The 25,016-nt window shown below is 42.0% G+C and overlaps 2 protein-coding genes across 2 annotated transcripts in view; both read right to left on the bottom strand.

The window, feature by feature from the left end:
• psidin (phagocyte signaling impaired) overlaps nucleotides 1–2,094 on the bottom strand; it is a 134,943-nt gene extending 132,849 nt beyond the window's left edge. The window contains exon 1 of the mRNA XM_089232282.1: nucleotides 1,784–2,094. Within this exon, the coding sequence (XP_089088408.1) occupies nucleotides 1,784–1,844 (61 nt within the window). The 5' untranslated portion in view covers nucleotides 1,845–2,094. The remainder of the gene's footprint in view (nucleotides 1–1,783) is intronic.
• A 14,908-nt stretch (nucleotides 2,095–17,002) lies between these two features.
• On the bottom strand, nucleotides 17,003–24,480 carry LOC149086258 (tektin-1-like). The gene is made up of 2 exons (XM_089232049.1): nucleotides 23,728–24,480; nucleotides 17,003–17,649 (listed from the first exon to the last, which is right to left on the bottom strand). The coding sequence occupies exons 1-2, from the start codon at nucleotides 24,478–24,480 to the stop codon at nucleotides 17,173–17,175; spliced, it is 1,230 nt and encodes a 409-aa protein (XP_089088175.1). The 3' UTR covers nucleotides 17,003–17,172.
• Nucleotides 24,481–25,016: the final 536 nt, after the last annotated feature.

Raw genomic sequence — 25,016 nt, 5'->3', positions numbered from 1 at the left:
GCCAAAAAAATTTTTACTCAGTGAAAAAGGTCCAAAATAATGCTTCTTTTGACTTTTTCAGGATACAGTGGCCATCTTCCATGTTGGCAGATATGTTGCTATGAATCCAAGCATTCTGTGATGCTCTCAGCCTGCAATTTCATGAGCACACAAAGAAAATTTTATGGGCCAATACCAATTTCTTAGTCGCCCTGACGACCTGGTGTCCAGAATTTGTCCAGCTCTTTATTAGAACCATAACCACATAGGCCTATTCAACCCTAAAAAATGGTGACAATTTATCATTGGCAAAGGACAGCGTTTTTGGAGTTGGACATATAATGGACCCAATCACCTTTAATAGCATAGGGTCCCATTCAACATAAATCCAGCTCTGGCCAGATGTGGATCCAGGCCAATGTGACAGGAAGGGAGAATTATATAAGTTTGTTTGATCATCCTGTGTTTTACAGGTCACATACATTTTTCCATATTATTCGATTAGGAGGGGCAATAGATCTTATCACTACCTTCAGGATATGTGCCTGAGCAAAGATAGACATCTTCAGCTATGAATGGAGCAGAGGCAGACATTTTCAGCTGCGAATTAAGCTGAGGCATATATCTTCAACAGCGAATGGAATAGAGGCAGGCATATTCAGATTCTCATAAAGCAGATGTAGGCATCTTCAGTTGCAAATAGAACAGAGCCAGACCACTTCGGTGGCGAATGAGCCGAGGCAGATGTCTTGAGTTGTGAAGAAGCCAAGGATATCTTCAACTGGGAATGAAGCTGAGGCAGACATATTCAACTGCAAATGAAACTGAGGCAGACATATTCAGCTAAGAGTGAAGCCTAGGTTGACAGACATCTTTAGCTGCGGATTAAGTATTCATCTTCAGTTTCGAATGGACCCAAGGCAAACATCTTCAGCTGCTAATGGAGAGGAGTCAGGCTGATCCAGAGCGATGTGTCTGAGAAGCGATGTATTGTGTAGGTACATAGCCCCAAAGCAGAATGTTTAGCACTGTTCTGCGACGAGCCCTCCTCACTGGAAATGTTCTTCGGTAAAAATCTCCATACGTGTTTTTTTGCACTTTTTCTTAAAATTCTTCCAAATTGTTCTGCAGTAGCGCTAATTGTTCTGTAACGTACGTCGCAGATTTTGCCACATTCTGCTTTGGGGGTGCATAGGATCATCACTCACATATTTTTCAGGACAGATCAATTTTCTCTATATTATTACGCTATTGGAAGGGGCGATCGCCTCCATCGCCCTCACCTAGATCCACGTTTGGCTGTGGCTAAAATCATCGAACTTAATCATGTCACAAAACAAAACATGCCCTCATCCAACCACTAAAACATGATTTCTACATGCCCCATCCCTTCACTTTAATCAATAACCATCAACACAATAAAATTCAAAATAATCAAAACCCTTTCAATCCTGCTAAACACATCAATGTTTGGAAAAACACATATATACTGGATAAACATTGATCCCAAGTTTTAAAAGGAAGCACGCTATCATGTCACAACTTCAACATGATGATAATCACATGAAATAACATCACAGTCATTATATATCATCATAATTAATAATAACTAGTAATAATTTCCAATCACAAACATAACTGAATGTTTTTTTTATAAATAGTATTAAAAATATTGAACATGAAGAGCACTCATGTTGTAGATTTATATAAATTCTAGAGAGAGAATTAATCAAACCACGCGACATGTTGAGATCATGTCAATCATGGGACAATTATTGATAATAAATAAATCATGTAAACAAACCATAGATTGGCCTCAACCTTCTTTCACTAACAGTATTCTCCACATGCGACCGAGCGGCCATGTTGATGGTAGAAGTTATATACAACAAGCAATGGGATAGCGGAGCAGAAGAGAATTTGTCTTATGGGCGGCAAAAAAATAATCTCGTGATTTTTGGAGCTGATGCAACATAAAATTCCGAATATAAATTAAATCAAAACCTATCCAAAAAATTATGTTTATTAAAAATTTATTTAAAATATTTTTCGAAGATATTTAAAACTGAATGGACTGTAAGAAATGTTTGCGGAACGCTGGAAAAATTATGAATCGGAGGTCTGAGTTGGAGGCACGCGTTTTGGTAGATCGGATCAACAACTAGCGGAAGGTCTTATCTGATAAAGACGTTTACTGAGAATCGCTGTTTCTCAGAGACACTTTTTTTTTCAGACCAAACATTTCTATATTTATGAGCAGAACTTTCGTTTCTTCTCTGTTGCTTTCATCGGAAGTGCCGTCTTACGGTATGGGCCCACGCGGACACGGCCCGCGGCCTCAAGTGAAGAGGGCCAAACAAAAATTAGATCTGATTGAAATTTTCGAAAATTTGTTTGGTAGGGCCTCAGAAAAATCAATTGGCCCGGGGCCCATGATACTCTCAAGAAGGCCATATTCGTCGATGTCGCTGAGAAGACATCTACTTCCCCGCTCGGCGATTCCTTCTACCGTAACAGGCATCTTCAAACCGTTGCTCGCGAGCACCATATGGTGCTCCCTGAGGTACCCAGTGTGCCGCTTAGTTCATTTTTACAAAATTAGGTTTGAAGAGGGCAGGCCGCATCAGATAACCCCCAAGGCCATATTTGGTCCGCTGGCCAAGTGCCTTTATGCGATTTATCATTATATATATGGCTTAGAGGGTGGGTCGCAATGAATTTATTAAAGATAAATTTCGCGGTTATAGCCTTCAAATAACATTGAAATTAACAGAAATTGATTATAATAACATAAAGGTATTTTCTTCCGAAATTTCAATTAAAAAAAATTTTTTTTTGCATTAAAAAAATAAATTTTTGATTGATCGTGGGGAAGGGGGCACGCGCCCCCTATCCCCTCCCCCCTGTGTACGTCTCTGATCCCACCAATATGCGTTAGAATTCAGAGGGTCAGAGCCATGGCCCCCACATCTTAGAACAGGGCCCCTAGGCTGGGATCTTTTGCGGGCCCCCCGGCCAGACTTTTCACGGGCCCTTCTATAGTTAATTTATAGCGTGAAAAATTCAAAAAATGATTAGAATTGTCCCGGGCCCCAGGGCTAGAGCCCTGTCAGCCCCTCCCATGTGGGGGCCATGGTCAGAGCTGGTGACGAAATTTTGCTGATAAGGGGAGGGGGTCAAAAATGGCTAAAAATTTGCTTACATAATACTTAAACGGCCCCTAATCCACACAAATGGAATACAATGGAAGGGAACAAGAGATACACATTTCTCAGGAAAGTGCTGCCATCTATCTTTTGAATGAATAGCATGATTTGGAATAAAGTTCTCTGGGAAGATTATATATCTTTCTCTTTTGTGTTAGCACCATCTTTTATGGTAATGGAGTAACCAGGGCCGGTCTTAGGGCTAGTGGCCAGTGGCGTAGCCAGGCATTGGTCCATGGGGGAGCGAAATTGGGAAAGGCGCCATTTTTTTGTTCGTGCTTAAGGCGCAAAAATTATGCATGAGTGGAAAGAACTTTAAATTTCCCAATTTAAAAAAAATTCAAATTTATTTTGTTTTCAGTGGATGTTATTTTTCAAATTAAATTAATTACCTTTCAATTGATTAATGTATTTTAATTTTTTAATTAATTTAAAAAAAATTAAATTCCTCTCATGTTTTGTGTACTTATACAAATGCAAACACCAAAAACAACTGGGAAGTCACCTTAACAGGTAGTTTGAAAGAAAATTTAGATTAAAATATAAAAAATGATAGAATAAAATAAAAAAGGAAGTAATATATATATTCTTTCTCCCATATTAGAAGTAAAACTGACAGATGTCTGAAGTTTCGTGTTATGCAAATACCACGGTGAAAGCCTGCCTGCTGTCTGCGGGAAGGCTTCCCAAACGAAAGATCGGTTAGCAATCGTACCTAGAAATTGAAAAAAAAGAAAAAAAGACTCGCTTCAGTCAACCGCCACTGTACCAGTAGTGAGGCTCAAATCTGGATGAATCAATCCAAAATAATGCCCACACGAACGCAGTGGTTATCACATACTACTAAATTGCAGACGCCCAAGCAGAGAGTGGCCTGAATCCAAAAACGTTAGGAACTGCTTCAAACGAATTAGTGCGTGCCAGAAATTGTCGTATGTGTACGTAATCTATTTAAGTATCTCATCTTCTGAATCGAAGTGAAAATGGCAGGTGCATGAATTGATTGAAATATTTTTTGTGTTTTATTATCTACCGGCTTCCTTTGGAGATACTATTTAAAGGGGAGTTCTGCAAGAAGTTGAAAAACTTAAAAAGGCATTGTGCATAGTATATGCATATTTATTTCTAGTGAAATAAATTCATGCGATGTGTTTTATAACAAATCAGATAGAATGAAAATACTGTATATGAGTGATGAATGGTACAGACTAGCGCAGGGGTTTTCAAACTTTTTTCATCTGCGGTGGCCCGTTACTTTAATCAATGCTTGCCCGCGGCTCTCCCGAGCAGTTTAACAAAGAATCTCTTTGAAAAACCTTCGGGATGCTCCGTGGTATCCCCGACAAAGGCTTTTTCGAAAATATTCTTTGTTAAAACAGCTCTAGGGAGCTGACGGAGCTCGCGGATAAGCATTGAATAGGGGAAAGGGGTACTTCGGGAAGAAAAAGTTCGAGAACCCTCCCTACGTCAGGCTATTCTGGGCAGTCACGGATAAATGATGATGAAGTCGGGGGGGGGGGCAAAAGTTTAAGAAACACTGGATTAATTGGAGGGGAGATATACATGCCATGAGTTAACAAACACACCGGCCATAACTTTTTCCAGGGAATAATTTCTCCGATTCGTTCGGCACGCTGTTGTATATGCATAATGATGAAGCAAACAGTGATTCATAGAAAAGAGAAATTACACCATGAAAAAAGACAATGTTTCTGAAAAAGTCACTTTTGACATAAAACTATGCACTCTATCACAGTATAATATATAGTACAATATATTATCGTACAAATATAGAAGACTATAATTTCCTCTCCCATTCTCTGCATCTCAGAGCGCTATTGACTAAAGATTATAGGTTTTTATTTACCCACCTTTAAGAAACTCTTCCAGAACCCCCCCCCCCTTTTGTGCCCCAAAATCTTGGGTTTTTAGAGCTCAAAAGCCCATAGCTGTTTTCCATCTTTTCCTAGTATTTGACACTGCCCTATACACAAGCTAGTAGTTCTTGCCAAGACACCTGCAGATAACGTTTCATTTCTAGGCACTATGAATCTAGCTAAGTCCCTCATACACAAAGTGGTATTTCTAGGAGCTCAAACTCTACCTAAGGCGCCCAAAGAAAAGGTGATACTTCGTGGAGCTTGAATCCTGTGGATCAGTGGTCTGTCCACAATAGGTTCATGTGCCTAATTTCTTCAAAAGGTGCCTTAGTCAATGCTCTTGGTGGTCCTTCAGAACAGAATGAGAATTTGAATTTCGTGAACGCCATATCCTCATACCTATGAAAGGTATTTCTAGGAGCTCTACCGAGAACGACCAATAGCAAGAGAATAAAGTTACAGTTAGAAGCGGGCAAGATTATGGCCTTTAATAAAGGTGAGGGAACAGAGGCTGATCTGAACATGCTTCCAGATGAAGAGCTTGAGAGCAATTGTCAAAAATGGTATAATGAAAACCTCCACTTTCTTTTTTTTCCCTTCTTCTCTTTAGGATTGGTACAAACCCAATCACTGTGAAACTGCAAGAGGCGCAAACATAAATGTAGATTTTTTTCCTTAATCAACATTTTAGTCAATGAATGTAGAAAATGAAAAAGTCAATACATATTTTTTTCAATTTTTTTTTTAAAGATCAAAGTCATTAAGAAAAATAGGTGCCAATGTGGGTAAAATTTCGATTGGGGGAGCAATCGCTCCCTCTGCTCCCCCACTGTTAGTGGCGCCCGGTGCAAAAACCGTAGTCAGCGCCCCGCCCCCACCCCCAGGCGAAAATCCAGAGTGATGTGCCAGAGGGGTCAATTTTTGCTAGTCATTACTGTCCCGATAGTACGTCACAATGACGAGAGTGTAAGAGGGGGGTACATAAGGAATGGTGGCAAAGAAGTGAAATTGTTCACAAGAGTTCTGTAAGGCGCTCAGTGCCATAAGCGAATAGTTATGACACAGAGGACGCATGTGGATGATTTTTTACGTGGTAGAATTATCGGCCGCCTGGAATGTGGGCGTACTCAGATGGAAGTATCCGAGGAACTTGGAATTGTCCAAAGTGTCATCTCTAGGCTTTGGCAACGATTCCAAGATAACGGAAATGCCAGTAGACGTTACAATACAGGTCGCCCCCGAGTTACAACGCCGAATGAAGACCGGTATTTGGCAGTAACGGCCAAAAAAAGCAGACGGAGCACAGCATCCGACCTCTATCGTCAGCTATCTGCAGCCACGGGTACCACAGTTTCAAGGCAAACCGTGTACAGACGTTTGGGAGATATTGGTCTATCTGCTCGCAGGCCTGTCAGATGTGTTCCGGTCACGGCAACTCACTGTCGGCAGCGATTAGCCTGGAGTAGAGAACATGCAATGTGGACATCGTCACAGTAGGCTTGTGTGATGTTTTCCGACGAGTCCAGGTTTAGCTTGCAGTCTGATTCACGTCGGTTTTTCATATGGAGAACGCCAGGTACCCGTTACCACCAAGACAACATCATTGAACGACACCGTTACGGTGGTGCAGCATTGCTCGTTTGGGATGGAATTATACTGGGTTCCAGAACAGATCTGCATGTTCAAACCGGAACCATGAAAGCCGAAATTTATCGGGAAATCATTCTGGAACAACATGTACGTTTGTTTAGGGGTGCCATGGGCGCAGAATTTGTGTTTATGGATGACAACGCCCGTCCTCACCGAGCAAACATCGTAAACGAATGCCTTGAATCTGAGGATATAGCCCGTATGGAATGGCCAGCATTCTCACCTGACATGAATCCGATAGAGCATGTGTGGGACATGCTTGGCCGACGAGTTTCAGCCCGTCAACCACCTCCTACATGTGTACCGGAACTTCGGAGAGCATTGCTTGCTGAGTGGAGTGATCTTCCCCAAGATCACATCGATAATTTGATACTCAGCATGCCTAGGCGTTGTACGGACTGTATTTCATCGCATGGGAGACATACAATGTATTAACCATCATACCAACCATGTAATAGTAAGTTTTTGTGTAAAGGAGTTATTTTGTACAATTGCTCCAGGGAGCAAAAATCATAGTTTTTATGAATGGTATCATACATACACCATCGTTTTTGTTCTTTATCTTTTGTTTAATAAATGGGCTTTATGAATAAGTAAAAGCAAAACGTCACACATTTATGCAGGATACACTCATCACAAAAAGAATCTATCTTCTGCATACTTATTTTAATTGAATTTTATGGTATTCGTGTAGTACACGCATCACGTACGGGCTAAACTGATAATGAAAGTGGTTAAATTAAAGCGATATTTCCGTATGATTTCCTTCACATTTATAAAACTCATCAACTTCACTTGCAATTATCCCTTTCAGACCCAGAGTACTAAGAAACGGAAGGGGTAGGGAAACACCAGCTAAAGCACCGGGCCCTGCAACTTGGGCAGGCCCGTAACTATTCTGAGGCAACTAGGGCGGTGCAACGAGCCGAATTGGGGGGGGGGGGGGCGCTTGTAACTCCTCCTTTTTCTGAGCATAACCATTTCAAGGAGACTCCAAGAAAAGACTTCCCCCAAGAAAGCACGCTACGGCCCTGCGGAAGGGTCCATATTATGCACTGCCCATCGATCATTTTCTTTTCGAAAAATAACTGTAATATTATAAACACTCAAATCTTTGTTTTTTTTTTAAAAATAATTTCTCATCTCGGTCATTTTTTTCATATATATTTTATAGTTTATTTTATAAATACGTATCTTAAAGATATTTTTCTAGTAATGTATATTTAACGCGTTTTGGCACCCCTTCTCATTTGGCTCCCGGTGCAGTTGTACCGGAGCTTGGGGGGTCGAGGCCATCCGAACCCCCACCCCCAATAAATTTTCTGGGGGCCCAATTCTTTCATTAACAAACATGCAATGCATCCTTCTCCTGTGTACGATCTGGCATCATTCACGGACCCCCTTTCAATATTATATTCATGTCGGTGCCTCTGTCGGGAGGAGGTGAAGATCGCAAGATTAATCCCGCATTACAAAAAAGGGACAGTCCTGTCCAATTTTCCCCTTCCTCCCATTATCCGGCTCTTGAGAATTTCTGGATCTGCGCCTGTCTACCAGAAGCGGAAATAATCTCTCAGGGCCTCTTCACACAATACAAATAATTTTCTCTCATTCCTTATACAGGGAAGTGGAATTTATCATTATATTGATTTGCTTGTTCCTGTGCAGGGCCGTCTTAAGAGCATAATGGGCCCCCGGGCCAAGTGGTTTTTCTGAGGCCCTACCTTGTAAATTCTAGGAAATTTCAACCGGGTCTCATTTTTGAGAGTCCCCCCCCCCCTCGTCTCCTGAGGCCCCTGAGCCGTGTCCGCGTGGATCCATGCGTTAAGACGGCACTGGCCCGTGGACCAGCCATAGATCCGGTGCAAGTTTTCGGGAGGGGCAACTAGGTGTAGGCTCACAGGATCACCCAGTGCTTCACAGGACGCATAATTTTTCCCGTATTATCCGGCTCTTGGAAGCAGCGTTCGCTTCTACCACCCCTCTCTGGATCCGGGGCCTGCTAAGGTGCCAGAGGCCCATAATGTTTCTAAGGTGACTACGTTCAGGCGCTGTTCACTATCTGTGCACAAAGTTCTCATCCCGGAATGAATTTCTGGTGATCTATGTCAAGGTTCTCTTCAATCTTTCCATACCTAATACTATTCAGGCAACTAGATGATTGGTCAGCTGGGGCAAGCACGCATTTTGGCACCCCCCCCCCCGTGATGTTGAAGGAGATGTTAAATGTGAAATTTGCGCCCCCTGTCTAGAGGCGCATTTATGGTTGTGCCACTTGTGGGCTATACGAATTTTGTCTCTCCCCCCCCTTCTCCCATTCTAGTCTAATCTCCTAGACTAATCTTTCTTCGAATTCACCTCCTTATGGTATAACCCGCATAGCTTTTCGCAACTCCTGCAAGTACACCTGTGTCTCTAAGTCACTCCTATACTCATATACTCTATAAATCACTCTTTTGGTCAATTTCATGCATGAACGCTGTTTTGGTGATTCACATACTTGCACCCGATCTAGGACACTTTTCGATCGCTCACTAACATGGTTTTTGCTTTATAGGTAATTTTTTTTATCATTTGCATGCTTACACATGCTTTTCATTCATATGCTTGTATTGTATTTGTTTTTGTAATTTAAAATAGTAATCGTTTGAAATTTATTTGTATTTTGCATTCTCTAGGTCACTCTTATGCTCACACACACTCCAAGTCACTCTTTTAGTTATTCAGAAGCCTGCACACTGTTTTGGGCACTCACATACTTGCATTCGCTATAGGTCACACACTGACCTGGTTCCTCACTCTGTAGGTCACTTTTTTGGTCATTCACATCACATGTTTTCTCATGCTCTAAGTCATAATTTTGCTCACTCACGTGCTTGCGAACTCTCTGGGTCACTCCCTGACCTAGTCCCTTGCTGTATGGGCATAGACGGATTTATATTGAGGTTTCCAAATTTTGCCGCCCTTCTCCCATTCTACTAATTTTCTTGGCTACTCATTCTTCAACTATGCCTCCCCTCTTAACTTGCCGCTACAGAAAGCTGAGCCCCATTGTAAATACGCCACTGTCTCTGTCCGGCGCACGGGGCACCAGACCGGCCTTCTTTTCCCCGATACCAATACAGTAAAACCCGTCTTCAACGGAATCGTTAAGGACCGAGATTTTTTTCCCGTTAAACACAGGTTTCCGCTTAATAGAGGTTCAATTGATATAATGTGTAAAATAATGAAACGATCTCGTGTGTGATTGAAATAAAATAAAACTAAATTGAAGATAAAGTAAATAATTTTTAAACATAGATTAAATACCCCATCGAGGGGGGGTTAGCGCACTAACCCTCGATGAGTATAAAAAATGGCTGCTGTTCAGAATTGCCAATAAATTGTAGGTCCCGGTCTAATTAGCCCTCGTGTGCAGAAAATGACCGTGGTGCGACACACAAAAATGATCAAATAAATAAATAATTAGTCTATAATTACTAAATACTGTATTTAGGTTTCGACAGCATCTGTAAAATCCCGACCTACACTGTTTTTCTTCTAAAATAACGACATTTACGTTTTTTTAACTTCATCAAAAATTTTTAATTAGTGTTCAGTATCTTTCGTGTTAGGTTGTTAGCAAGTGATCGTCTGTGTATATGTAATCCTCAGCATCAGGGCTGTAAGATTTTTGTGAGGGGAGAAAAAAAGCAACATGATTTTGCCGCCCCTACCGCATCCGATGCAAAAAAATCGTAAAATAGTAATCATCGTAAAAATTCGATGATTTTATATCAGTGTTTTTGTTCCCACCCTATACATTTTGCCGCCAGTGGAGTTGTCCAATATTTGCCACTCTCTAATTAATTCCGGCCCTGCTCAGCCTTACGATCACAGAATGCATACAACACAACTTGCATATTATTTTGAAAATCCAACACTTGCACTGATTTCTTCCGTGGAAAAAAGCCTGCTTTTCCGAAATACAATTTCAGAGAGCAACTGCTTTAGTACATATGGCTTATCAAAACCACAGCATCAAGCACAGAAATGGTTTTTGCTAATCTAAGGGAGAGAGGATAATTTGCAAGCGTAAATTGCGTAAAAAAAATTTTGGTGGAGCACTTTTTTAACATTTTGTATGATCCTTTGGTCGCGTGAAATTTTCCGTTAAAGGATACAATTTTCTTTTCCGTTTCAGCGTTAGACAGGTTCCGTTAAATCCAGGTTTTTAATGTGTATAAGGCATTGAAATCGGGGGGTGGGGACCACGATGTTTTTCCGTTGAAGACAGCGGTTTCCGCTTAATAAAGGATCCGTTAAAGACAGGTTCTAACCTTTTATACTCGCGGAACGGCAAAAAATAAATATGGAAATTGCTTTTCATATTTATTTTCCAATCCATTTTGCAGACCGAATGACGGCAATAAAAAAAAGAAAGAAAAAAAACGAAAATAAAAAAATTTAGTGACCATTTTTAAAAAAATCTTTAATTTTGTAGCGGTTATACGTAGATTGGGTGGATTGTGTTGCAGGCCGACTCCAGTCCGTAGACCAGCGATTGAAGAACGCGGACTTAGCACACTTAGTACCAGGCGCGGATCCATGATGATGCTACGGGAGAGATGAATTGTGCAAGTTCGTTTGATTGTCCCGTACTTTATGGGACAGACAAATTTTCCCATTTTATTTGGCTCTTGAGAGGGAGGACCGGTCTTTCCCATCGCCTCCCTAATTCGCGCCCGAGCAAAGGCAGATATCATCAGCTGCGAATGGAGTAGAGGCAGGCATCTTCAGCTGTAAATGAAGCCGGCGAATATATCTTCAGCCGTGAATGAAGTTCAGGCAGGCATCTTCAGCTGGAAAAGTAGCCGAGGCTGATATCTTCAGCTGTGAATGACATTCAGGCAGGCAGGCTTCTTCAGCTGAAAATGTAGCCGAGGCTGACATCTTCTGCTGTGAATGTAGCCGAGGAAGATATCTTCAGCAGTGAATAGATATCGGTCCAGTGTGTACCTCGCTTTTTTGTGTAGGTGAATCGGATAATTCCGTCTTTTACGGAACGGACAAGTTGTCACAACATTATTCGTCTGTTGAGAGGGGGCGATCGCCCCCATCGGCCGCTGGATCCGCGTTTGCTTAGTACTCGATCAATTACTTATTGCTCATGATGACTTAGTAATCAATTGATAAGTACACTCAAATCGTCTGTTTTTTTTTCACCGTTAATATAGTGCAGCAATTCTCAACCGGTGCTCCACAGCCATTCGAGGAAAATGAAATGAATCACTAAATTTGGTGAATGAATAAAAAAGGAGGCCTAAAGAGTTCTGCCATATTAATTATATACTAAAAAGGGCTCCTCGTGTCAAACAGTTCTCCGCCATAGAAATTATACACTGAAAAGGGCTCCGCGAGTTAGAAAATGTTGCAATCTATATATATAAAATTGATTTTATATTTGTGTGTGTGTCTGTCTGTCTGTGTGTGTGTGTGTATGTTCTCTATACAAATCTACAATTTTAGATCGATCGTCACCAAATTTTGCATATATACCAAATGGGACCCGACTTGAACGATAGGCTACTTTAAAATTTTGTCAGAGAACATGAAGTAATCAGCCGGACCTACTTTCGAGTTAGACATTCATGCAATAACATTGATTTCAACTTTTTATTTACATCTTCTCAAGCATGAAAATAAATGCCTCCGTAATGTCTTTTAATATTAAATTGCATAAATTCATGTGGGTTAGGATATTTTACAATTAATTATGGACCCGTAGAGTACATTTAAAAAATTCCACAGCTTTAACTAAGCATTTTTGGAAGCTGAAACAGGCAGAAATAGATAACTTGAAGGTCAGGGGGAGGGGGAATCGAAATACCTAGCGCCCTTAAAGAAGGAAAAAAAAAAAATATTAATTTCTACGTTTCCTTAAATCTAGATTTGTTTCTTTCATGAGTCGCGCAGGAAGTCGCCATATTGGTTAACTTAGACACGGTTTGCATGTCCCTCAAACAAAGAGGGAGATATCACGTGATCCAAAAAGCCTCATTGAAGAAAACCCGGGCAGCGCCGGGTATTATAGCTAGTACACTAGAAATGTTGCAATACCCACCGTCGCCATAGTGGTGGTCGGCTGAAGTTGGTTTTCTGTGGTTCCCAACTTCAACGCGCGAATGCGAGCCGATCTCCCTGTTAAAATGTCTCGCCACAGAGAGCAACAGACCTACAAACAGCAAAAAAAAAAGAAAAAAAAAATATCAATCATAACACATCACTCACTTCACTTCTGAAATATAGATGGCAGCACTAAAAATCAAACCCAAAGCTACATATGCACTCAGACTGTTAGGTACACACACAGTTACACCTCCGGCATAACTCGTTAGGTAGTTAATCGCCCATAAATGGTGATAAATCTGAGTTGTCCTCGGTTTGAAAAAAAAGAAAGAAAAGAAATCACTGAGATGGAAGGTGCTATTTATATTATAGTTTCTCAAACTTTTTGTTCCATCTCCCCCTTCTTCAAAAATTGTTCCCTCATCGCCCCCAACTCAAGCGAACCTTATAGGATCCTATATTATATCCCATCGCTATCCCATACCTTCTGAACATGATTCATATCATGTTCTTTCAGATGAGCAAAAAAGCAGGAATTTAGCAACTCAGAGTGTGTGAAGCCCATTCCGGAAGACCTGTTAAGCTGAAAAATAAGGTTCCTCCATAGCGGTATTATCGAAACTGAAATCGGATAATCCCAAATCCGAATCAATCTGATTCTTTGAAAAACCGTCTCTTCCATCACATCAATGATTCTACAATGATCTCCTATTCACAAGTAGCACAAATTATTCTTCGTTGCGTGCGAAAATGCAGACGCAGATCCGTCCATAATCCTCGTGGAAAATGAAAACAAAAAACGGAATAGAAATTATGGATCTCTCCATTCACACAATGATTCCATTCCATCAATGAGAATGGAAAGTATGGTGACGACCATTTTCGTTTTTTTTTTGAAGTCGATTTGCGGAACTACATAGTGAGTGTTTGCTCTACATTTCGGAAACCCGAAGAACAGAAACAATGCCACTTTCTGAAGGAAAAAAAAAAGAGGCATTTAGGGTTTCGGCCATTGTTTCGATTCTTCCATTCAATTCCCATCTCACTATTGGCGGGAATGGAAAAAAAAAGAAGAAAATGGCTTATTGGCATTGTTTCAGTGCTTGGGAGAGTTTTTCTTTCCATTCTAATTTTCAATACTGTATCAATTATATGGCTACCGGATATAATCCCGACTTGATAGCCGTATATCGAGGGTTCGTTCCTAAAGTGGTCATTGTCTTTGGAGTTTCAAAACTTCATTTTTCCGCCAGTTCCGTTTTCTTTTTTTTTGCAGTTTCAACAGGTGTTGAGAGAAACAGCTCTTGTTGAAACGTTCTAATCATTGAAGATGGAGATTTTTTTTGAGCTTGTGTGGAAAATTCACCGACAAACAATTTACCGCCACGCAATTCATCGATAAAGTGACATAGTGAGTGAGTTGATGAACAGTGAGCATGTGAGTAAGTTAGTAAGCGAGTATCAGGGAAGCATGTGAGCAGGTGAACAAATGAGCTAGTGAGTGAGTCACTCATGCAGTCACTCACTAGCTTATTCGCTAGCTCATTCACCAACTCATTCGGTCACTCACTCATTGGTGTGCTCGCTGGTAGCGAACTGTTGTCGGTGAATTTTCACAGAGATGATTTATCCGTCGGGGAATTAGGTGACGGTGAATTTTCCGTAAATCCATTTTTACAGCCTTCTAGGCTTTTGCCGCTGTAGTGGTCGAGTGGTCATAATGACGGACTCGCATCGCGGGGACCCGGGTTCGAGCCTCACCGTCACCACAGTGGTGGTCGGCTGAAGTTGGTTTTCTATGGTTCCCAACTTCAAGGGGCAAATGCGAGCCGATCTCCCCGTTAAAAAGTCTCGCCACAGAGAGCAACAGTCCTACAAACAGTCCAAATATTCAGTCACTACACATCACTGACTTCACTTCTGAGATATAGATGACAGCACTGAAAAATCATACACAACACTGGATACGCACTCAGACTGTCAGGTACACGCACTTACACTTCCGGCACAACTCACTAGGTAGTAAATTGCTTATGGCAATAGACCTGAGTTGTGCTCGGCTTGAAAAAAAAAAGCCTTCTAGGCTTAGAAATGCGTAGTAGATCTATACTCATTCTCAGAAATGCGTAGAATCAGTGCCGTGGTAACGCATGAGCCCGGGGCCTACTACTACTAAACCAGACATGCACGTCACCCATATTCCTCGGCGGAACTTCTAACGAATTGGTGCATATTGGAATGTGTGTGCACGTATAGTGAACCTTCCGTGAAATTTGTTTCTGTGTAATGCTGCCACCTGCAATCAATTTTTTTAAACTATAAGTTTTTCTCAACTAATAGTGAGTGAAGTGTAATGAATGAATAATTATACCGTTGTAGAGAGGCCTGTTGCTCTCTGTGGCGAGACTTTTTAACGTGGAGATCGGCTTGCATTCGCTCCTTGAAGTTGGGAACCCCAGAAAGTTAACTTCAGCCGACCACCACTGCGGCGACGGTGGGAGCCCGGGGTCTGAAAAATAGAAGGGTTTCACAAAAATGAGATCTGGTTGAAATTTTCGGGAATTCGTCTCGTAAGTGCCTCAGAAAAATCACTTCGGCCGGGGGCTCACGATACTCTTAAGACGGCTCTGCATAGTATGGTTCGATATCTCTAAGAAGGCGTACGATGCTTGTGTGTTCTTAAAAATGTGGCATCATCTAAACCTTTAAGCGCCGCATTGACGAGGTATCCGCCTTATTAAAAGCCTCTTATTTTTGCATTGACAAGCCCAGTCAAATGTCTGGTCTTGTCAATGCTGAAGTAGATTCATCAATGGAAAACCTTTGCCTATACCCCTCACTTTGAACCTGCTGAAAATTGAAAGAAAGCCTACTCAAATAAAAAAAGACACAGGACCGAACAGGTGCGAAGGGGGTGCTGCCGCACCTGGGCGCTACATTTTTGGGGCCGCAAAAAAGGGATAAAAATGTTTTGATTACATTTTGACTTCTTAATAAAGCAAACTTAAAATTCAGTTAGGACAGAGAATCTCTAACGTTAAGACATTGAACCATTTCTGACCTAGCGTTTTTGACACACCCCGCTTCATTTCGTGTCCTGAGCACTAGAGGGGGTAGAGGAAGGAGGCGCTAAATTCTTCCTTTAACAACTTATTCAAAATTACATGAAGGAAGCATAATCCATGCTTACCGGGCTGAAAGAGTATCCAGCCCTAGGCAGATGATCGGTTTTCTAGCCCTTACAGCCAGGGATGGGCATAAGTATTTTACCGCCCGATGCAAAAACAACTTTGCGGCCCTATAATACAGTCTCTGTCAAAAACCCTGCACAAGAGGGTTCGATGTCTGAATTTAAACTTTTGAACAGCATTTTAAGTTATTGCTTTGTTAAGTCAAAATGTAAACTAAAGTAATTTTTTAAAGTTAAAATGTAATCAAATCATTTTTATCCCGTTTTGCGGCCCCTGTATTTTAGAGGCCAGGTGCAGCCGCACCCTTCGCCCCTGCCGACAGCCCTCAACCTTTAAGTGACTGGGATACACAATTTTTTCACTAGTGGGCCGTTTAAGTATTACGTCATCATCGATGGGGGGGGGGGGGAAGGGGTTTTCTGATTGCTGACTTTTGATGACAAGGAGGGTGTGGGGGGGGGGTTTGGATAATGCCTTGGATAATGCCACCCTTTATGAAAATATGAGTTAGGATTCATTGGGGCAGCGCAGAGCTGATGACGAAATTTTGCTGACAAGGGGGGGGGGGGTGGCAGTCAGCGTTTTGCTGACTTTTGCTGACAAGGGGGAGGGAGGGGGTCAAAAATGGCTAAAAATTTGCTTACGTAATACTTGAACGGCCCCTAGGCAACGGATGTTATTGTCCATATTTATTACCAAATGGCTTTTTTTTATGACCATGAAATATTCTCGGGTGCCAATGTGAACCTGGTACCAGGGACATCAATGTGCACATGTACACAGTGGGGGGGGGGGATATTGGGAAAACTCTGTTCAGACGGCCGCAAATCTTATTTTTTTGCACCGGGCCGTCCCGGAGACTATATGGCATTTTATAAAGAGATTAAGTGATTTCTGCTGCGCCGCTTAAACAGCAGTCAAACAGCTGATTGAACTCTTGAGTAACGTTCACTCTTGTTTACACATAAACTAATTTGTGGTAATTTAATAGCTTTTGTCAGTAACCAATCAGTGAATCGATTACAAATTATACAAGAACGGTGCGGTTTCGAGGAAATTAACGCTCGGATCAAGTCCGAAATGACCCTTTCATAAGAATCCTGGTGAATGACAGTTGACATTTGTTTTTTACTGGGGTTTTAGGGGGGTGACGAGGTCCTAGTGGTTGAAATGCGCGATCTTCGACAGCAGGTTCAGGCACTTCTCCTCGATGAACAGCGTGTCTTTCTTCTGCTCGATCTGCTTCTTCAGCGAGAGTTCCATCTGCTCCAGTTGCCTGGCCATGATCTTGTTCTCGCGTATCTTGTCCTTGAGGGGCCCGATCATGTCGCACAGCTGGGCGGCCTCCTTCTCGAGCTCGTTGCTCACCGAGTCCTTGACCAGCTCCATGCGGGGCCTGAGCCTACGCTGCTCGATTCTGTTTCGCGCCAGGTCCAGGTACTTGATCTTCTCGTCGAGGAACATCTCCAGGTTGTCGACGATTATCCTGATGCCCATGTTCTCGTCCGAGACCCTCGTGAATCGGATCTCGAGCTGCTTCTGGGCCTCCATGAGGTTCTTGATGCGATCTTTGAGGGCGTTTATGGTCTTACGGCGCTGCAGGTCCAGGTCCTCGTAGGTCTGACGCAAGATTTGCTAACGGGGGTAAAGGAGAGAAAACAAAATCGCATTAAGACTTGAATGCAATGAAATGTTTAAACTGCAAAAAAATTTAATTGCCCTATGTCTACCTCCTTTTTCCGACATAGTAACCTGGAATGACAAGTTGCGGCCTAATCTCTGGCGAACTGGCATCAAGTATTATCAGAATTAATCAGGAAAAACAATGTCCTAAATCATACATGCTAAACCCATGCCCTGCGGGACAAATGCGGCCCCGGAGTCATCTGATGTGGCGCGCGAACTCAAACCTAATTTTACAAAAATGAACTAAGCGGCATATAAACAGATCACTTAAGTGACATGCTGTGCATTTCCGCATCACTTGAGTGGCCAGTAGGGTGGCACAGCTCTTGATCACTTGAGTAGTCCACAGTGCATTTATAGATCACTTAAGTGATCTACGGTGCTATTCAAAATCACTTAAGTCATCTCATAGGCGGAGATAGACTTGCTTGGCAGTCTGGGGGGGGGGGCACGGTCATTATTGCTGAGGGGGGGGGCAAGATGGTGATGATGCCAATTCATATACATTAGATCAGTCGACTCCACCTTTGACGCTGGGGGGGGGGGCAATGCCCCCCGCCCCCCGTATCTCCGCCCATGAGTCATCTGCGGTGCAATGCAACATCGCTTAAGGCAATTGCGGTGGAATTCAACATCACTTAAGTCATCTGCGGTGCAACGCAACATCGCTTGAGTGATCAGCAATTCAATTCAATTATGAATATAAGGAATAGTTATACAAGATAACCTAAAGTGGAACGTACGTAATGAAAAAATGATAAAATAACCCAGAATGTATTCAGGAGTCCTTTATAAACTTAAATACATAGCTGACAATAATTTATTAAAAGATATTTTTTATGAATGGGTTTACTCAAAAATTAATTTACGGAATATGTGTATGTGGGGGAGGAGCATATTATGAAAACACACGCAATTTAGACAATCTTTGCAATAAATTAAGAGAATTAATAAATGTTCCAATAGATAAACAAAAACACACAGTGCCACATATTGACACTGAAGTACATGTACAGCAGGGGCGTAGCCAGAAATTTCGTTCGGGGGAGGTGACCAAAGTGATAGAACAATAGATTTGGCCATATTTTTCCTTTTTTTGGTCATTTTCTTACATTTCGGGGGGGGGGACACCAGATCCCCCAAGTCCCCATCCCCCCTCGCTACGCCTTTGATGTACAGAATTTATAAATTCATCATCATAAATGAAGAATGACTGGTAAAAAAATTAAAGTAGAACATCGACTAGGTGTAGAAATATTTATCAAGTGCCTAAAAGTAATACAGTCGAATTCCGTTATAACAAACTCCAAAAGTACAGAGAAATAATTTCGTTATAAAGGAATTCCAGGTCTCTGCATTTCCCCTATGTAAACTTATTTGGAGGATTAGAAAAGTGCTCGTTAAAACGAGAATTTCGCTATAACGGTATTCGTTAAAACGGGATTCGACTGTAAAACATCATTTCTAAAAGAGCTTTTGTTTCACCACTCCAAAAATAATGAACTCCATCTACTCTAATAATCACACAAATATAATAATAGAAATGCAGAATACAATACATCTTTAATATAATCAAAAACACAGATATTAATGCAGTTATTTGAAATAAATTATTTTCCAATCATGTTAATAATAATATATATATATACTAGGGGGGCAGAGGCCCCCTGACGCCTACGGCGTCCAACACCCCCCCCCCCCCCAAACTCCTCCAATGGAGCTAACTTCTCGTCACTTTAATTATAAAGCAAAATATTCCTCAGACACTGCGAATGCCTGCAAAATATTTCAATTGCAATTGCAAAAGTCATTCAATTGCCAGTTTCCCATTCTGATTTCGATAACAATGCACTGCCATCATAAATACAACAGAATACTCGATGCACCGCAATACATACGTGATACACCACGATAGGCAATACAGCACAATAAGTAATGCACCACTATATGCAATGCACCACCATATCAGCAATACAGCAAATTAAGTAGATTCACTATATACGGTGTATCATAACACGCAAAGCACCACTATCGGCAAAAAAGCACAATACTCAATCCACCACTATATGCAGTGCACCACAAAACGCAATGTACCACCATCGGCAATGCAGCAATAAGCAATGCACCAACATTAGCAATACTGCAAAATGAGTAGTGTACCATGATAGGGAAAGCACCACAATACGCAATACAGCACAATACGCGATGCATCGCAATAGGCAAAGTATCATAAAATGTACCACAATACACCGTAAGCACTGCATTACAATAAGCAATACAGCACAATACGCAATGCATTACAATAAGCAATACAGCACAATACGCAATGCATTACAATAAGCAATACAGCACAATACGCAATGCATTACAATAAGCAATACAGCACAATACGCAATACAGTGCACCACAATAAGCAATACAGCACAATAGCAATAACCACTGCATTAGATTAAGCAATACATTACAATACGTATTTTGCATTACAATAAGCAATACAGCACAATAGCAATAACCACTGCATTAGATTAAGCAATACATTACAATACGCAATGCATTACAATAAGCAATACAGCACAATACGCAATGCATTACAATAAGCAATACAGCACAATACGCAATGCATTACAATAAGCAATACAGCACAATACGCAATGCATTACAATAAGCAATACAGCACAATACGCAATGTACCACAATACGGAATAAGCACTGCATTATAATAAGCAATACAGCATGCAATGCACTACAATACGTGATGCATAACAATACGCAATGCACCACAATAAGGCCCACAGCACAATAAGCAGTAGGCACGGTATTATAATAAGCAATATGCACCACATTCACCATATTGTAGTGCACCACATTCACCATATTCCAGCGCACCACATTCACCATATTGTAGTGCACCACATTCACCATATTGCAGCGCACCACATTCACCATATTGCAGCGCACCACATTCACCATATTGCAGTGCACCACAATGAGCAGTAGGCACGACATTATAATAAGCAATACGGCACACGATGTACGTACAACACGCAATGCAGCAGAAAACGCAATACACCACAATACGCAATACGTACTGCATTATAGCAAGCAATACAGTACGCGATGCACTACAACACGTAATGCATAACAATACGCAATAAAGCACTATACATCGCAATAAGCACCACAACACGCCACAACCACTGAAACACAATAAGCAAGCGATGCACTATAATCAGCAATGCACAACTATTTGCAGTACACCACAATAAGCAATACAACCCAATATGCAATGCACCACAATACGCAATAAGCACTGCATTGAAATACAGCACGCGATACAATAGTGCAATTAGCAGCGCACCACAATCAGCAATACCGCACGCGATGCACCACAATACATATAACTATGTGCAATACAGTACAATGCGCGATGCATTACAATACGCAATGCACCAAAAATAGCAATGTACCACTGTGTACAGTGCCCCGCAATACAGCATAAAACGTAGTGCACCACAATACGCGATGTATCACAATTCAGCATAAAACGTAATGCACCACAATACGCGATGTATAGCAATGAGCGAAGCACCATAATATACGAAAAAAGTACGGTATTACAGTAAGCAATATATCACGCGATGCGCTGTAATGCGCAATGTACCACAATAAGCAATACAGCATAATACGCAATGCTACACCATCGGCGATTCAGTGCAATAAGCAATGCACCATTTTAGGTAATGCAGCACAATAAGTAGTGCAGCCTTACAGCATCGATACAGCACAATACTTATTGCACCACCATCGGTAATACAACACAATAAGCAATGCGCCACTACAGGCAATATGCAGTGCACCACAATACGCAATGAGCCATAATAAGCCATAAGCACTGCATTACAATAAGCAATACAGCACTCAGTGCACTACAACACGTAAAGCATCACAATTAGTAATGTAGTAATGTGTGTAATCAGTAATATTGTACACCACAAATAAGCAATGCAGTATAGTATGCGATGCATCACAATAAGCAAAGCACAATAAAAAGCCCTATAGTACGCAATGCACCACAATACGCATTAAACGCTGCATCACAATGCAGCACGCGATGCACTACAATATGCAATGCACTGCAATCAGTAATGCACCATTATTTTTGCAGAGCCGCAATAAGCAATGCAGCACAATGCGCAATGAGAAGCAAGTATTCATCCTCAACTCAAAATGAAACCTGCCAATTTCCCCATAAAGAGATCTGTCCAATGCCCCGTCCTGGGTACCCGGACCCTGTGTGTTGGGAGCACTGGTGATGTATACATACCTCTGGGTACATGCACAAAACTCGATCCCTACAGGTCAAGCGGTTCCCGATGTGTTCAGGAGTTAAATGAAAACTCGACCAAAAATCGTAACCGACTTCCGTAACACAAAAACGTAACAGATTTCCGTCACTCATTTTCGTAACACAAAAACGTAACAGATTTCCGTCACTAATTTTCGTAACATAAAATCGTCACTAATTTCGGTTGCTTAGAAACGGGTCCTTTTCGAGTTTGTGATTTTATATTATAGAATAGATATACTGTATACTGCCATTTTATTGCGCCACTGGTTTCACTAATTTCCAAAAACAAACCGTCCCATGGGTAGCGAAACTGATCTTGCTGCTGATTTTCGGTCGCGTCTGAGAAAGGTTAACCTCTGCCGCTAAATACTGTGTGGCTAAGGGCCGTATTCACCGACATGGTTTAAACTGTAGTCACAATTTTTGGTTAAGAGATCAACATAGATTGGTTAAAAACCTGAATGTAACCAATCCGTGTCGATCTCTCATCAAAAAATTGTGACTATAGTTTAAACCATGTCGGTGAATACCGCCCTAAGCCGTGATATGACCGCAAGGATGCAGGCTCCTGAGTGGCGTGGTGGTAAGATGCTTGTCCACCACCGTGAAGATTGCTGTTACGGTCCTGGGTTCGAACCCGAGGGAGCATATGGATAAGATGTTTTCACAAACGAATTTGAGGTGACCACCAATAGACAGCGCCCTCGTTTCCTACCCATCTCATTAATTTCAATAAATTGCGATATAGTCAGAGTTGGTGAAGTACCAACTATATAGGCCTATGTGCTGGCTGAATACTTTCCATTTTGGATAAAAGATCGGCGTAACCTTTATGTATTTGCGTGGATTTATTGATATAAATTGAAAATTTTTCTATAGTGGCGGCTTCCCCCCCCCCCACTTCAAGTTGCCAAACGGGTTCCGAATGATGCGCAAGTTCTACAACAGCCATCTTCAACCAATTGCTTGCGAGTGTACCACGGTGCTCAATACTCATGCCCGATTTCGTGCTCGCGTGCACTTGATCAACTCTTCAGTTAAATACACTGTAAAAACTGTATTCAAGAATTACGATTGTGCAGATTTTCTAAGCATGCGTATGTAAACGTTGCCGAGAGGTATATATGCTCAACTCTAGGCCCGCGGGCCTAACATGGCTCTCGGAGTAATATGATAACGATCTCAAATTCGAATTTTGTGAAAATGAATTATATATATATATAAGCGGCACATTTACATATCATCCAAGTGACCCGCGTTGTCCTTCCACATCACTTAAGTGGCCCGCGGTATACTTCTAGATCACTTAAGTGTCCGGCGGCATATCTTCTGATCACTTAAGCAAAAGGATCCACAAAATATTTATGGATCCCTTGAGTGGCCCGCGCAAATATTTATATATTGCCTAAGTGACCCACAACACATTCACAAAGCACTCAAGCGACCCTCAGCACATTTTCAGATAATTTAATGGCCCGCAGGACATTTACGGGTAATTTAAGTGTCCCGTGACACGTTTTCAAACCAATGAAGTGGCCCGCAGTATTCCAAAGGTTGAATGCCCTTGCCCTATTCTCTGATTAGTGGTAAGCATATGCAATGCTGGCGGCTCGAGAAAGGTTTTTCTACAAGAAAAATGAGAAATAAGACTAGTTATGGGTGCTCTCGCGAGTGCTTACCTCAATCAATGGCCTCATCTTGTCGCTGCAGTTTCTTTCGTGCTCGGCCTTCCTGATGTGGTGCTGAGTCCAACTTTCCCAGTCCGCCAGCGTCACGGTGCCCTTGACAGGCCTGAGGTGCTCCTCGTCGAACCTCAAGCAATCCGGTTTCTGGATGCCGTGGCACTTGGACACCGACTCGAAGTCGATGGTTTCGGTGACGAACTTATCGTCCATGTCCCTCATCAGATGGTGTATCATAGCCCGGTTGGCCCTCTCCTGTTCGTCGGACTCGTCGATGGTCCGGTTGTAGACGGCCAGGGAGTCGCTCAGCAGTGCCAGGTACTTCTGGATCTGGTTTTCGGCCTCGTCGTTGACCAGGTCACCGGCTCTCCTGGCGTCGCGCTTGATGATCACCTCCCTGCATATCCTGATCGGTTCCTCGCAACCCTCGGACGCCACTTTGAGCCGGTTCCTGAGCCTTCGTAACAAGTCGTTGCAGGTTTCGAGGCCCGCGAGTTGCCTATCGAGCTCTTTCCTGTAGAAACCGACGTCCTGCTGCCTGAGTTCGAAGTGCCGCTCGACGGCTTGGAACTGGCTCAGGGCCTTGGCGTTGAAGTCTTTCCATAACCTTCGGCTCTCCAGCGACAGGACCTCGTTTTTGGAGCAGTTTTCGTCGGCGAGATCGTACAGCATCCGATTGTTCATTCGCCATTCGTCCTCGTTGTACTGGAGGAACTTCGGATTCCCCGAAATGCCCAGACTTTTGAACATTGCGTCTTAATCCCTCAAGACACGTCCCCTTAAACGACAAAAAGTTTGATTTGTTCGCAACCTCTGGAACTGATCAGCAAATGAAAATCAGAGAGACTTTTATCACCACCACCGTCAACACTGCACACAGTATCTCGAACGATTTCAATCAGCAAATCGGCTATCCCGAAACAATTTATTAAGTGAGCGAATTTTCAATAGTGTTCGAGGTATCTCTGGACATCATCGGGTAGCAATGCCTTTATAATGACTCGTATATGCCTCTTACGATTTATAATATTCTCCTTTGAACGTGTTTCTAAAGAAATTTTTGATCTACAAAGGCCTAGACGTGACCTAAGAAAATCTTAATTTCAGTATCACCTTGATAAATAAGATGAAGCACTATTTCAGTGTTTCCAAAACTGAGAAATATGTGTCCGGGAGGACGATGAAATGGTACAAGAGGGCGGTATATGTTTAACATAGGACTCTATGGGTTAGCTTGAGTTGGGGGCAATGAGAGAAAAAAAATTGAAGAAGGGGGCGATGGAACA

Source organism: Pholcus phalangioides, unplaced genomic scaffold (assembly GCF_987345545.1).
Source record: "Pholcus phalangioides strain wild (caught in Gottingen) unplaced genomic scaffold, Ppha-v1.0 ptg000005l_1, whole genome shotgun sequence".
Taxonomy (NCBI): Eukaryota; Metazoa; Arthropoda; class Arachnida; order Araneae; family Pholcidae; genus Pholcus; species Pholcus phalangioides.
The sequence above is the reverse complement of the archived record's forward strand: the minus strand, read 5'-3'. Positions and strand labels throughout refer to the sequence as shown.

What these genes read in the sequence shown, in the direction of transcription:
- LOC149086258 (XM_089232049.1), bottom strand. Translation starts at nt 24,480, where the DNA reads ATGTTCAAAAGTCTGGGCATTTCGGGGAATCCGAAGTTCCTCCAGTAC. An exon ending in AGATGAGGCCATTGATTGAG is followed by an intron (nt 17,650 to 23,727) that starts GTAAGCACTCGC and finishes TACCCCCGTTAG; the next exon opens with CAAATCTTGCGTCAGACCTA.